The sequence below is a fragment of the Xiphophorus maculatus genome, chromosome 8, assembly GCF_002775205.1.
Source record: "Xiphophorus maculatus strain JP 163 A chromosome 8, X_maculatus-5.0-male, whole genome shotgun sequence".
Classification (NCBI taxonomy): domain Eukaryota; kingdom Metazoa; phylum Chordata; class Actinopteri; order Cyprinodontiformes; family Poeciliidae; genus Xiphophorus; species Xiphophorus maculatus.
Window position 1 is genome coordinate 8,355,166 of NC_036450.1, and position 13,451 is coordinate 8,368,616.

The 13,451-nt window shown below is 36.5% G+C and overlaps 1 protein-coding gene across 2 annotated transcripts in view; it reads left to right on the plus strand.

Annotated features, from left to right (window-relative positions):
• The first annotated feature begins 307 nt into the window (after positions 1-307).
• The window catches only part of rabgap1 (RAB GTPase activating protein 1), a 71,103-nt gene continuing 57,959 nt past the window's right edge, over positions 308-13,451 (plus strand). The window contains exons 1-6 of one of the 2 annotated variants that reach the window (XM_005799667.2): positions 308-429; positions 8,134-8,369; positions 10,546-10,575; positions 11,305-11,560; positions 12,888-13,101; positions 13,216-13,390. In XM_005799667.2, coding sequence (XP_005799724.1) covers positions 8,217-8,369; positions 10,546-10,575; positions 11,305-11,560; positions 12,888-13,101; positions 13,216-13,390 — 828 coding nt within the window. In that variant the 5' untranslated portion in view covers positions 308-429; positions 8,134-8,216. The remainder of the gene's footprint in view (positions 430-8,133; positions 8,370-10,545; positions 10,576-11,304; positions 11,561-12,887; positions 13,102-13,215; positions 13,391-13,451) is intronic. The other variant, XM_005799668.2, reaches the window with a different exon arrangement.

Genomic DNA, 13,451 nt, shown 5'->3' on the forward strand with positions numbered 1-13,451 from the left:
GTTACAACAACATTTAGTTTAATTTGGGATTAATAAAGTTTTTGGAATTTGAATTCGGTGTTTATCTTTATATCACCAGTTTCATATCTTGAAATTAATTTTTCTAGTAAACAAATTTTTCCTGCTAAAGAGTTGAACTGCAACATACCCCGACTTGACAAAAGGCTTGAGCTGAAGGTGACATTCTTTCTTTTGACCAAGGAGCATCTATCCCCAGGTCATCGAGGCCAACGCCTCACCTCACTTGGCTCAGCAGCACTCTGGGTACAGGATCGAGGAGCGCCAGTATGCGCATGCGCAGTGTAGGTGTCAGCGGGTTGGTTGGGCTTGTGTTTACAGCTCTCCTGGATGCTGCTCGCTGCCGATGTTCCCGAGAAAGTGCAATGCCGTGTCAAACGCTATTGGAATAAAAAACCCGTGGACTTAAAGGTAAGCGGGTTTGCGTTTGCACATGCTTAATATTTTCAAAGCCGGAAGTGACTGTCACATTCGTTTTGAGGATAAGCGCCTGTTTGTTGGTGCGAACTGCCTGGGTAGCATTGCTAACAGGCGTTAGCTCAGCAGCCATAATACAGCAATGGCCTGTGAGGCTGTGGCCAACGCCAGCAAGTCAGCTGGGTTAATTCAGGAAATACTTGCAAACACTTGAACGTAGCAGTTTACATTACTTACGTAGCGGTGACGAGATAGCGTGCCCAAATGGTAAATGTGTAATGAAACGTTTGAGTTACTTGAAGTCGATTTTTGCTATCTTGGCTAACGTTAAGCAGATTGGTGATGGCTAACAAACTGAAGCGATAAGTTAACATCATAGGAGGCGAGGCTCACCCAACATTATCCAACAGAAACTGTTTGGTTTTTGTTCAGATGACTGTTTAGAAGGGTTTCAGGTTAAAGACTCTATGATGTTTTCTTGCTTGTATTAATTACCTCTCAATATATCTGCTGGATATTGCACAGAGAATATCAAAAAATAAATAAAATTAAAATAAAAAATAAATCAGTTATTTTATGGTCTTTACTTAGATTCTTATTGCATTTTTACAGTTACTTAAGATAGTTATATGTTTTATATGTGACTGCTAACAATGCCTTGAATGAAACTTCTCTGATTTCAATATAGACTTAAGCAGAAGAGTGAATAGTTTTTATTCTATTCTACAACATACTCTAATAAAACACACCAAAATTTTGTGTTGCCAGAAAGTTTGAATTTACGATTAAAAAAAACATATATAGAAATGTTATGTTACACAATCATGGGGAAGAATTGATCACTGCAAAGGTAGATTTAAAAGTGCCTTATCCAGTCTTATTATTGGAAAGTTGAGTGGAAGGAAAATCCACTTTAAATAAAGATTTTCTTATTTATAATTGTTAAAGGCATTGCTTTATTGCGATAAAAAAGGAGTGTTAATCAACCCTTCTGATGGGAGGTAAGTAGTTATTTGTTATCAAGAGCAGAGATGATATCATTGCATCATCAGGAGAGCAGTTGGTGTTGGACAGCTCTGGAGTTGAATAGGAATTTGTTTCTATTTCAATGAATTGGCTAATTATTACTAAATAATTAGAAATCCTATTTTGACCTGTATCTCACCATTTGTACAGCTCACATTAATGCCAGCAGCTCTCTTGTGTGTTCCCTTAAAGTTAACTAATTATGTTCACTGTTAGATTCCTAAGGTTTTCCAATATGTATTGATACTAGTTTTACTGATAGATCATTTTGGACTCTTCAAAATGCTACAACAGAACATGTTTGCTGCAATATCTTCAGCTTGCTCTCTGCTGAAGTCTAACTCACTTATATTTGTAGCCTGAATGAACTGCTGAATTGCCTCTGTAGAGAAACAGAAACATCTGACAATTTTTATGTTTCCTCTGATGTTATATTGAACACCTCGCAGATGTTGACAATAGCTGAGTTTTTTTTGTTGCCGCAGTTACAATTTTCACACCTATGTGTGTTGTCATCATTGTGACCTGGTGTTGCTCAGGTATGCTGCATTCACTGATCAGAAAGACTCAATATTAGTTGAACAGTTGTGTGATTGCACAACAGAGTCATAAGAAAAAAAATAATATTAGTCAGCTTTTTGTGGTCTAAATCCTTCAAGTCAGATGTTATATACTTTTGTAGCTGATGATGCGTTCACAAAACCACTGAAATAACAAATCACCAATTTGTTTCCTTGTAAATATTACTGCCATCAACAGTCAGTGTTTCACAGAGACCTAGAACACACTCTCTAACTTAATACATAATTACTGCTCCTCTCTGTTGCAAGAGTTTTAATTGCAAAGTACTTTGTCACAATTGAATAACAAAGCTGTGTACTTAGCTGTCTCTGCACCAGCCTAACATCCGTTGGACACGCTCCAGCTCCAGCATCTTGGAAGGCAGCCATGATGACAGTCCTTGTTCTTGTCTGCAGCCTCAGTGCGCTTGGCGTCACCTGGTTCCAGTTCTGAATGCAAAGGCCATTAAGCTTGTAGCAGATTTCCCCGCAGAGAATAATAGTCGCTGCTGTTGCAGGCTGCAGTAAAGACGTTCAAGTTGCCCTGAGGGATGTAATTCCAGAATGTGATGCTTCTAAGCCTCAGCTACAAAAGTGTGGGAAGCAAAGTTTATGGCTGTATCACACTTTATACGGAGTAAAACATAAAAAAAAAAGACACGTTGCAACATTCTTTCCCAACTGTTGCAACACCTTGGTGATCTACCGTAGTAAAATCTCATTTAAAAACAGATTGTGTAACTTCTTCAAGTAATTCCATGAAATGGCAGAGAATTAAGAAATGCTTACATATTAGATAAACTGTTGACCATTTGTATTGCTTATTTATATTTTTAAAAGAGACAGTGTCATTTACAGTAGGTTAGTGGGTTAGATGAAAACAAGTGTGGTGGATAGAAACAAATACGTTGTTGCATGAAAAAGACTGAATACAGGCAGATGGGAAAATAACTATAGTTGGGATCACAGGATAAGTTCTGGCAGTCTTGTAACCTGCAAGTTAAACAGAAAATTAACTTTGCTTAGTTAGATTTTAAACGTTGTGCCTGAATTGTTTTTGTGAAATTACACATCAGACTCCTGATCTCATAAAATGTTTGCAGAACTCTGTGTAGAGTTTAACAATTGTATTTATACCAGGAAACTTGCTAAGCCTGGTGGTGGGGGCGCTAGGTCCAATTTTTAAATATCACTTGATGATTATGTGTTTTTAGAAGATTAATGCTTGAATGCCGACTATAAAGTCTTAAAAAATGAAATAAATAAGCTATGTTTAGCCTGGTGGGGGCCCAGGTAAAGGCTGGTGGCCTGCCAGACTCATAACACACTGGGGGAAACCCTGTATACATTTATTTTATTCTTATATTAATTTGAGTTGTAGCAATAACTTTGATGTATTTACTACTATATTAGTACAAGGTTGTATGATTTCTATCTTTTTCATAGCTCATCTATAAAGTTTCTAAATTAGAAAATGGTAATAAAACCCCTACTAAAAATAAATGCAACATTTTTTGTTTAGCACTTTGAATAATTTAAGCCCTGCGTATGATAACTGTTTACATTTTCGTCTTCATTCCATTATTTTATCTTTGGAGCGTCTTGGATGGCTTCCTCCTATCTCTTGGTTTTAACACTTGACACTTGTGTCCTTCACAAAGGTCTTTATTGATTTTCTTTTCCAGGAATGCTTTAGCCTTTCTTACGCTGCTCTGAAAATTGCAGCTCTTTTGAGTATTTTAGGGATTATTTGGATTTCTTCTGTTTGGTAAAATCAGATATTCATCAATTAGGCTTTTTCTAAAGGACACTGATTCCAATTTTTACTTCTTCTGTAAAACCTGTGAGTAATAGATTCTACAAAAGTTCTCCAGGTTCTTCAATAGTGGTAATAATTTAAATCCAACAGAAAATACATAAAATATAAGATTACCCTGATAAATTTATGATGGCATATGTCTGATCTCGAAATACACCTATATGCATGTGGTTTGTTAATGCATATATTAACCAAAAATGATATACAGTGGTTATTTTTGATGGACTTAAGGAATAGGAAAAATGAGATTTTTCAGTATTGGACAAGCTAATTAGTGGTCAAAAATGATTAAAGGAAAATTCCTATTCAATTCTTTGGTTAGTTGATCTGAACATCTCTAATTATAATTAAAACATACCCTGCCATACAAGTGCCTAGAATAAAACAAATGCTGTATCATGTTATGAATTTACCATTGCTATCATCTGTTTTCACGAATCTGTCCAAAGGTACATCAAAGAGATCTATTTAGAATTTCAATTCAAAAAAGATTTCTTAGTATTTTCAACAAGGTTTGCTTATTATTAGTTATTACCATTATGATGAATATAACTGCTTGAACATTTACAGCAAAGTGTCAAGTTTCCAGAGCTCTGCTCTTTCTAAAGAAGTTGTAACACATCACTGCTAATGAAGCGTTTGTAAAAAAAACAACAAAAAAAACAACATGTCTGATGCTTGGTCTTTCACAGTGAAGGGGTTTGTTGAAGTCAGGGAGTCTGTTCAGCAGTACAGGAGGAGCATTTTTCCCTTTTGGCTCTGAAGTGGGATAGCTATTGGATCCTCAGGATGTCTGAAATCTAAACTCAAATTTATTAGTGGTTCAGATTCACCTTACATTCCTTTGCTTCCTATTGAATCTCTAGTAGAGAGTTGAGGACAGTTTGAAAGGGACAGCTCTAAATGCTCTCTGTTGCTCTGTGTGGTGCTCCCTCTCCTGAGGTGCACATAGGACCCATCTGGCAGCCCAGAACAGACTGTTCAGCTGGGGAGGGCGAGTGAGCAAAGCAAAACAAAATGCAAACAGGCACAGTTGATTTCCAGTTTCCAGTCCACATCTTTACACTTGCTTTGACATCAATCATACAATTTACGGAGATATGTTGTTTCTGTTTGACTACCATTATCTATAGAAAGGCCCTTTTTGTTAGTCTTTATTGGTAAAAATAATATTTTCACATCAAGCCATTGCAGATCACTTGCAGGCTGCAGAATCATTTGTATGCTAATAAAATTGGATGAAACTGATTCTAATTGAATAATTTAGGGTTGTAGTCCTAAAAAAATGCAGACCTGACTGCTCTAAAGCACTATTATTATACATCTATGAACATATATAGACACTCACTGATAACAAAAAAGGAGTCAGTCTAGAAGAGGTTTTTCTTTTTGTTGCAGATTTTTTATTATTATTCAAACACAATAATTTAGTTTAGACATATAACCTCAGCTGCTTGATTAAAAAGTAAAAAGAAAAAAATAACTAGTGTCTTAGTGCATTATAAAATGTTATAATTTTGATTTCAGATGTTTTTGAGATAAAAAATATACTAAGTTTCATCACCATTCAGCTTTTTTAATTGACATGAAAAAATAATAGAGATGTGCTGGATGATACAGCTTGCAACTACTGTAAATTGTAGGCCTTTTTTATGATGTTCAGTTATAAAAATGCCAGCGTCTCTTATGAGGAATAATTGTTTTGTCCCTGAAGTTGCAACAAGGCACTGCTAAAGAACAGCATGGCTTGGCAGGAGCAGGCAGAGATCTGTTGCTGAGGCCAAGGAGGAAGACAGGGTGACAAGGCGGCCATTGTAAGTGTCAGAGCTGGCAGTTAAATAGACAGTGTTAGATTGTGTGTGCATCCATACAGATGTGTTCCTGTGTGTGTGAGCACTCGTTAATGGTCATGACACAGCTGTTTTTGTTTTCCTTTCCCATCATGTGGTTTCTAGTCTTTTCTTGCTTTTTGATACGTAAATGAACTCGAGGTGAGCAATATGGACTTTTAAGTTTAGTCAGTATTTTGTGGTACTATTGTGAGAATGATCAAAACTACAATAATAACTATTCTTACTGTTTTTTTAGGTAACTTTAGGTATGGTTGTGACTGCATGACAGCAATCACAGCTCCACAACACTGCTCTTGAAAAAAATTTGGAATATGCTTCTTTAGGACACTAGGCACATAAAGATATGATTCGTATCACTAGGCTGCACAGAGTAACTGCATTTAAATCATATTTTTAAATGTATTTATATTTATTTATGTTCTCATTGAACAAACAGTGGAGAAAATGGTAAAACAATCCCCACAATACAGACAGTTTTGGAGAGTTATAAGCATTGTTAATTGGAATTTATTGTGACAACAATCAATCAAAACTCTTATCATAAGAAATCATGATATATGATAATGAATACGATACAATAAATGCCCACCTGTTAAAATTAACCTATTGTTGTCTTCTACATGTATCTTCGGAAGCATCAAAATTTGCATGATTTTAAATAAAAATAATTTAAATAATAAGCTTATATCCCAGTTACCATCTATTGTAGCAGAACAGCAAACCAGGAGAGTAGAGGAGATTTCAGTTAAATACAATCAGACTAAATCCTCCTTTCTCTGACTTAAAACCCTCACATTGAAAACAGAACATTTGGAAACAGTGTTACAGTGGTGGTGGAGTATGGAAGTGATTTGCTGTCAGCATCCTCTGACAATCTTCATGATCTTCCTAATAAATGTCTATAATGTTTTGTGTTAACACTTCGTACAGCTGCACAGCTAGCTCACCTTTCCAATCAGTCATACACAGCGGATTGTGTTTATATAAGCTGTCAGGAATATAATGTTGGCTAATTAAACAAACAAAAAAAAAAAAAATCAATGCTTTCTATAAAAAATAAAGAAATACATTTATACAAGGTTAATTTTAGAAAACATCTCTGTGTTTCCTGTTAAGTAATTTTACATTGATGTATTGCATTCTTCTTTTGAGTAGAAATAATACTTATTTTGGAAGTTCTGACTTGAGTCTGACACAAACTCTGTGAAGGGATTTAAAGTTTAGGGTAATGGCATCAAGGCCTTCTAGCCTCAAGCACTTGGATCTCATCATCAAAGGTAAATTGTTAAAATATCAGTGGAAACATGCAAAAAGAACTGATAGGCACTTATCAGTAGGGCTTGAATGCTGCAAAACAGATACAGATAACCAGCCTATGGTGGGTGATTAGCAGTAGCACACGAGAGAATTGGGATGTGTAGGAATAATGGTCATTATAAACAGAGAAGGGATCAAGCACAAGTGTGTTTGTGTGAGGTTCACATGTGAGAGAGACTGTAGGACCAGTAACAAGTTTCTCAGTTGGGTCATATCGGGTATTGTATTATGAATCGTTGTGTTTCTGCAATAGAAGGGGAGTAAAAGTTATCACCCAGGAGCCTCTGAACAGCACTTGTTGCTATTTGTTCAGATGTAAAGTTATAGCTGTAAGTTTGCCGTGTTTAGTTGATGTTGATAACATTTTTGGCAGCACATCACTGTAAAAGCAAATACAAAAAGAAATTAACAAAGTTTTAGAGTTTTTTTTTTTCAGTAATATGTGACAATCATATCTGGAGTGATAGAAAATGTTAACTGGTGTGAAATTTTCTCCTTTTTTGTTTTGCTGTTAGAAGTGGTTTTAGTAGAAAGGGAGGTTCATACATAAAGTAAGGGAAATCCAGAGAAAATAGAAAAGCAAAGGGAGAACCAGGAAGTAGTCACTTCCAGAACTTTCTTTTAAACCATTCTTCCTGGTGCACGCACTGGCACCTTCTTCTTGGCTTCATATTCTTGTATTTAACAACTGTGACTGCCAGTGAACATAACCTTTATTTTAAGGGGAAATACTGACAGTGATTAGGTGTTCATAGCAGAGTGGCTTTTTATTTAATTCCTTACTTACATTTGGGTCAGCCCGACTTTTACTTTGCAGCAAGCAATTAAGCATTCATCTTATTTGTTCTACTAAAATACACATTACTAAGGAGAAGAAAAAAACGTTCTGCTTGGTACGTTTTTATTTTCAATTGTTTATCACTAACAGTTAAACTGAACTTCACTTTTAATTTATGTTTTACTGGTTTTGTTTTCCTTCAGCTGCTCAAAACAACATTTAAAAATAAATCAGATTCTTCCTCATTTTTAGAGTTTGGGTCAAGTTTCTGCTTGACCAAAAAAGGCTTTCATCTCCTTCATGACTGCTATCATCATGAATTTTATCATTTTTTTGCTTTTCTAGGTGATTTTGCTCATCATCTCCCTACACCTCCTCCTCCTGTCTTCCATTCATGAGCAGCAGGGTCGAAATTAAAAGTGGCAGCCATGGATGACAAGGGCTCTGTGGGGAAGATTAGCGTATCTTCAGACTCAGTCTCCACTCTCAACAGTGAGGACTTTGTCCTCGTGTCCCGACTGGGGGACGAGACACCTTCATCCACGAATAATGGTAGTGATGACGAAAAGACAGGACTGAAGGTAAGGATGGGTGGTGTGGAAGGACCAAGGGCCAGTACCATATCTTTTTCGAGGGGGTGGCAGAAGGTTGGGACTTCCAGAAAGTTGGAAACATAGCGTGCTTTGTAAAAGTATTCATACCTCAAATACTCTTTTCAGATTTTCTTGAATTACAGCCACAAACCTCAATGTATTTTGCAGTGATTTTATGTGACGGACCAGAAATAAGTAGTGCATAATTGTAAATTTCACATTTCTAAAATAATAACAATAATAATAAACTTTATTTGTAAAGTTTAAAATGTACAGTTTAAACATAAATGTCACCATTAGATGGGCTGTACCAGATAGTAGTATAAGCTAATTTGCATCTGCAGTCCCTTGACACATTATAAAATTGAATATACAAAACAATAATAAAATAAAACAGAAAATCTAATGCTACAAATTGCTTTCTAATCACACAAACACACTCACGTACACGCATAATCACTGGCACACACACACACAGTCATACAGTTACTTTTAAGTAATTTTAATGTGTTGCCTTGTGTTGTCTTGCTGCAATTACAGCTGCAAGTATCTTCAGTTTAAATCTACCTGTTTTATACATGCAGAGACGGACATTTTTACCCTTTCTTTTTGCAAAATGAATTAAGCCCAATCAAATTGAAAAATATAATTCCTAGTCGGATTTAGGTCTCTACTTTGACAGGGCCATTCTCACACCTTAATATGCTTTGTTCGAAACCATATAACTGTTGCTCTGTCTGTATTTTTAGTATTTTGTCCTGCTGAAAAGTGAACCACTGTCTGGCCTCTTGCAGGTTTTCTTGTATTTAAGTTGATCTAACTTCCTATCACTGGCTGTCCTGTTTTTGCTGAAGAAAAGCTCATGATACTGCCATGAACATGTTTCCAACTTTGATTGAACATGTTTTTATTAAACTGTACACAGCTGGTCTCTACTTATTAATGACATGATAGTTGTGGCCACTATATTATTTTTAAATGTATATGGGGGTTGAATTCAAAATGCATGTCACATTTTCAGATTTTATACTATTACTTTGGTCCAAATTTACAGCATTGCACTAGTTTGTGTTGAAGGTTTTGGTTGTAACATGACAAAACAGTCAAGGAGTATGAATACTATTGAAAGGCACTTTGCAATAACATCAAAATTTGTCCTACTGGCTTAATAGCAACATGTCAGCGTTCTCTAATGTGAGAGCAAAGCTGATTTATATTAAGTTTTATTAATTTATTTGCAGATTGAGGGGTCACCATTTGTAAGGATTAATTGATACATCACTTGCCTGTAAATCTTTTCATCTTTTCTCATGTATAGTTTAGATTGCATTCATATGACTAACCATTTCTTGTGTTGCTTTTTTATTCTCATTCTACACTTTTCTCATAAATTTAGATCTGAGTAATTTACTTTCACATTTTCTTATTAACACACTCCTAAACCTTGTTATCTCTGGTTAATTATATACATTAGAAGCTTACAGCTTGTTAGACAATGAAAGACTAATCTTTCCCCAGATTATTCTTTGCAAAATGACCGGCACCTTCTGTCAGTCAGCTGGCTCTAATAAAATTATGCTTTAATGAACTGTGTTGTGGTAAACAAACCTTTGCCTTGTTACAATTTAGTTATTTGCTATTCATCATTTATTCTAGACGATCATGGATTTTGAGACTGGTTATTGGTTCAGTTTTGCATTTTCACTTTGATTTTGGACTACGTGGTTTGCTTGTGTCTTTATACTCTTTCCTAGGTTTTATTCACTCCTACTTCCTTTGTTTTACCAGTAGATGGTGCCAGATTAGTATGGAGTTGCACATCTATTTGCAGATCATTGGTATTTCTGCTGCTTCATAATGCTTGTGGATATAACGCTTTCCCTTTTAGCTGATTTGATCAGCAGTCAGTGAAGCTTTCCTGAGACTTTCTTGGCATCCTCAGCTTGCTGTCAGATATATGAAAAGCAGCGCCCGACCGGCACCCGTTCACTTTCCTCACCTTGTAGAAAGAAATCACTCCATCCATTGAGCCCCACTCATTCTGATATCATGTTTTGTTTTTCTTCTTTTTTTGGCGACATATTTTCTTGCACATTTGCCCCCCAGCCAGCCCATCTAGTCAGGAGAAGAGCCAGTGTGTCTAAACTTGTTGTTTGTTATGCAGGTGATTTCAGAGGAAGGGGTCAGCTTTAAGGTCAGTCCTCTTCTCCTGCTTATTTTCTTTTCCTCTGAGAGCAATTTCTTTTGCTTTCTTTTGCTTTATCTCTGTGATGTGATTTAGTGGTGATCCTGTCTGTGATTATTCTAGCTTCCTGTATTTGTTTCACTTATTATTGTGCGGCAACTTTGTAATATTTGGCTGTTAATGATGGTATACACTGATAGTATTAAGCTACCTGCCCGAGCTCGCAGCTATACCTGCAAATAAGTGATGTAATAAACTATTTGTGTAGCATCCATTCAGCTGGAAATAGACATTTGAGTGAAACAGTATTAGAAAATGGCTTAGATATTATCTTAATTGAGTTTGCCTTCCAATAACAGTGCAATAAGTCACTGATCTCGGTCAGTACAAAAAGCCTCCGGTGCAGTTTGTCTTATTTCACTCTGCCCTCCATATGGAGATGTTATACACCCTATACTGACCTTCTACTAATCACTAATATTAAATGAAAACTGATGAAAATATAACTTTAAAACCATCACTAAGCAAAACATGATTTTTTTATAAAGAAGATTACAATCACTCAAACTGAATTGTGAAATTGGTGTAAGCTGTTGGGAAGCGGTTGGGATGCGCTTGCTGTTGGCTTCCATCTCTCAGGGCGATTGCTGCGCAGGTCTTTTTGTTTTTTTTCTGGATATTAACTTGCAATATTTTTCGCCCCTATATTTCTGTCTTATTTTGATGTGCGTGCATCAGATTGTGGGGAATGGGAGTGAGCAGCAGCTCCAGAAGGAATTGGAGGACGTCCTCATGGACCCGTCAGTGGCAGGCGCTGGGCTCGGATCGGAAGTGATGAGTAGCCTTGGCCCGAGTGACCATGGGGTTCTTCCTAATGTGACGTCCCCCGTACCGGCAGGCACTGACCCATTAAGTTCACCTCCACCCAAGCTGGAGATGGTGCTCCCTGTTCAGACGGCCCAGGAGAGCGAGCTGAATGAGAGGTCTTACAGAGGTGAGGAAGGATGGCATTGTTTCAGTCTTAAACAAGGAAAGTAGGGCTGCAATGAAAGATTATTTTAGTAATTGATTAATCGATTCATTGGATAAAAATGAAGACATTACCCATGTAAGCTTATTTAAGCAAAATTAGAGATACATTAAAAACAGAAATAAGCAAATAATTCAATTCCTTTTCTGAATAAGAAAATAAACATTTTTATTCTTTAAAATGCAATAACATAGCATTTCTTTAGCTAAATCTATGCCACTTGAAGAGTTCTGGATAGAACTTATTTGCTTCCAAAGTAGGATTTTTTTTTTAATTAAATACAGAATTTTGTACAGTTTGGGCTTAATTACTTCTCTCAATTTATTGTTCTTTCAGCAGTTAGCCTTTTTAGAGTTAACTGGAGTCTGTATACTCTAGTTCTCAAGTGTTCTATAACTTCATGGCTTCATACACTTGAAAAAGGACTTGATGAGACATCAGGATTTCACTCACTCAATTTTATTTACACCAGTGAACAATGAAGAGGTGAAAAACCTACAAAACACACAAAAATTTCAAACATACATTTTAGAGATTTTTAGTTTAAATGTAACAATTTATATTAGTTATCATTCCATCATTAACTTTAGACATGAATTTATTTCACAATTTTAACCAAATGGATTTATTTATTTTTATTTTTTTATTCAAGGACTCAAGGATTGAATCCTTGAATCCTTTGTTTGATTAAACCAAACAAATACATGAAGTCAAACATTTTTCTAAATTAGATTTAAACTCGTTTGTCTTTCAGAACATAGTTTTTACATTAATTGAATTTTAGATATACATTCAATGAAGCCAAACTTTAAAACCCAGCAATGCAAATTGTTCCTTCAATAAATTCTACATTTCTCTTACTCAAATACAAAAGCAAAGCCAGACTACATTTTCAGCTGAGACCAGTGAAAGGCTTACCGGTAGTCCTAATTAAGTCCTTTTCCCCTGAATTTGATCAGTTTGCCTTTGAAATGCTGCTTTCTCAGCTCTGTTGCAAAAACCAGCCAAATGGTTGGTGGATTCCTTATATTACCTGAGTTCAGGGTGCTGCTGGTTGTACCAGATTTCTTTCTCCTTCTGAGAAGTGCTGGAGAGTGGCACACATGTTTATTCACCCACATATGCATCCACCAGCAGATCTACGCAACTCTAGTTAACGATTAAATGATTACTCAATAAGTTGACTATTATTTCAATAACTGCTTCAGCACGATTAATCCGACTAACTGTTTCAGCCTTAAAGTAAATGTAGTCTCTCCTTTCCTTGCTTTTTTACTCCCGTGCTCTGCAGCAGATGAATCGTCATCAGAGGGAAGCCCTTGCAGTCCAATTCCAGACGAGGACAGCGTTGTGTTCAGCCAGCTAACATATCTGGGGTGTGCCTCCGTCAACGCCCCCCGAAGTGAAGTGGAGGCCCTTCGGATGATGAGCATTCTCCGAGGGCAGTGCCAACTCCCACTGGATGTCACACTTTCAGTGCCAGGCGTGTCTGAAGGCACTGTCAGGTTGGTACAACAAAAAGGTTGAGCAAGCACTTATTTAAACACAATATCTTGTACATATGGGACATAAGAAACTGAACAGAACACTTAAAAAAATCATATTTCTTGTTTTAACAGGTTGTTGGACCCCCACAACAACACAGAAATTGCCAATTACCCCATTTATAAGATCCTGTTCTGTGTCCGAGGCCATGATGGCACGCCAGAGAGCGACTGCTTCGCCTTCACTGAGAGCCACCACAACGCAGAGATCTTCAGGATTCACGTGTTCCGCTGCCAAATCCGAGAGGCGGTAAGAATTCTGTTTATACTTTATTAAACATACAAACTGGATCTCAGACATTGCTGCCAAG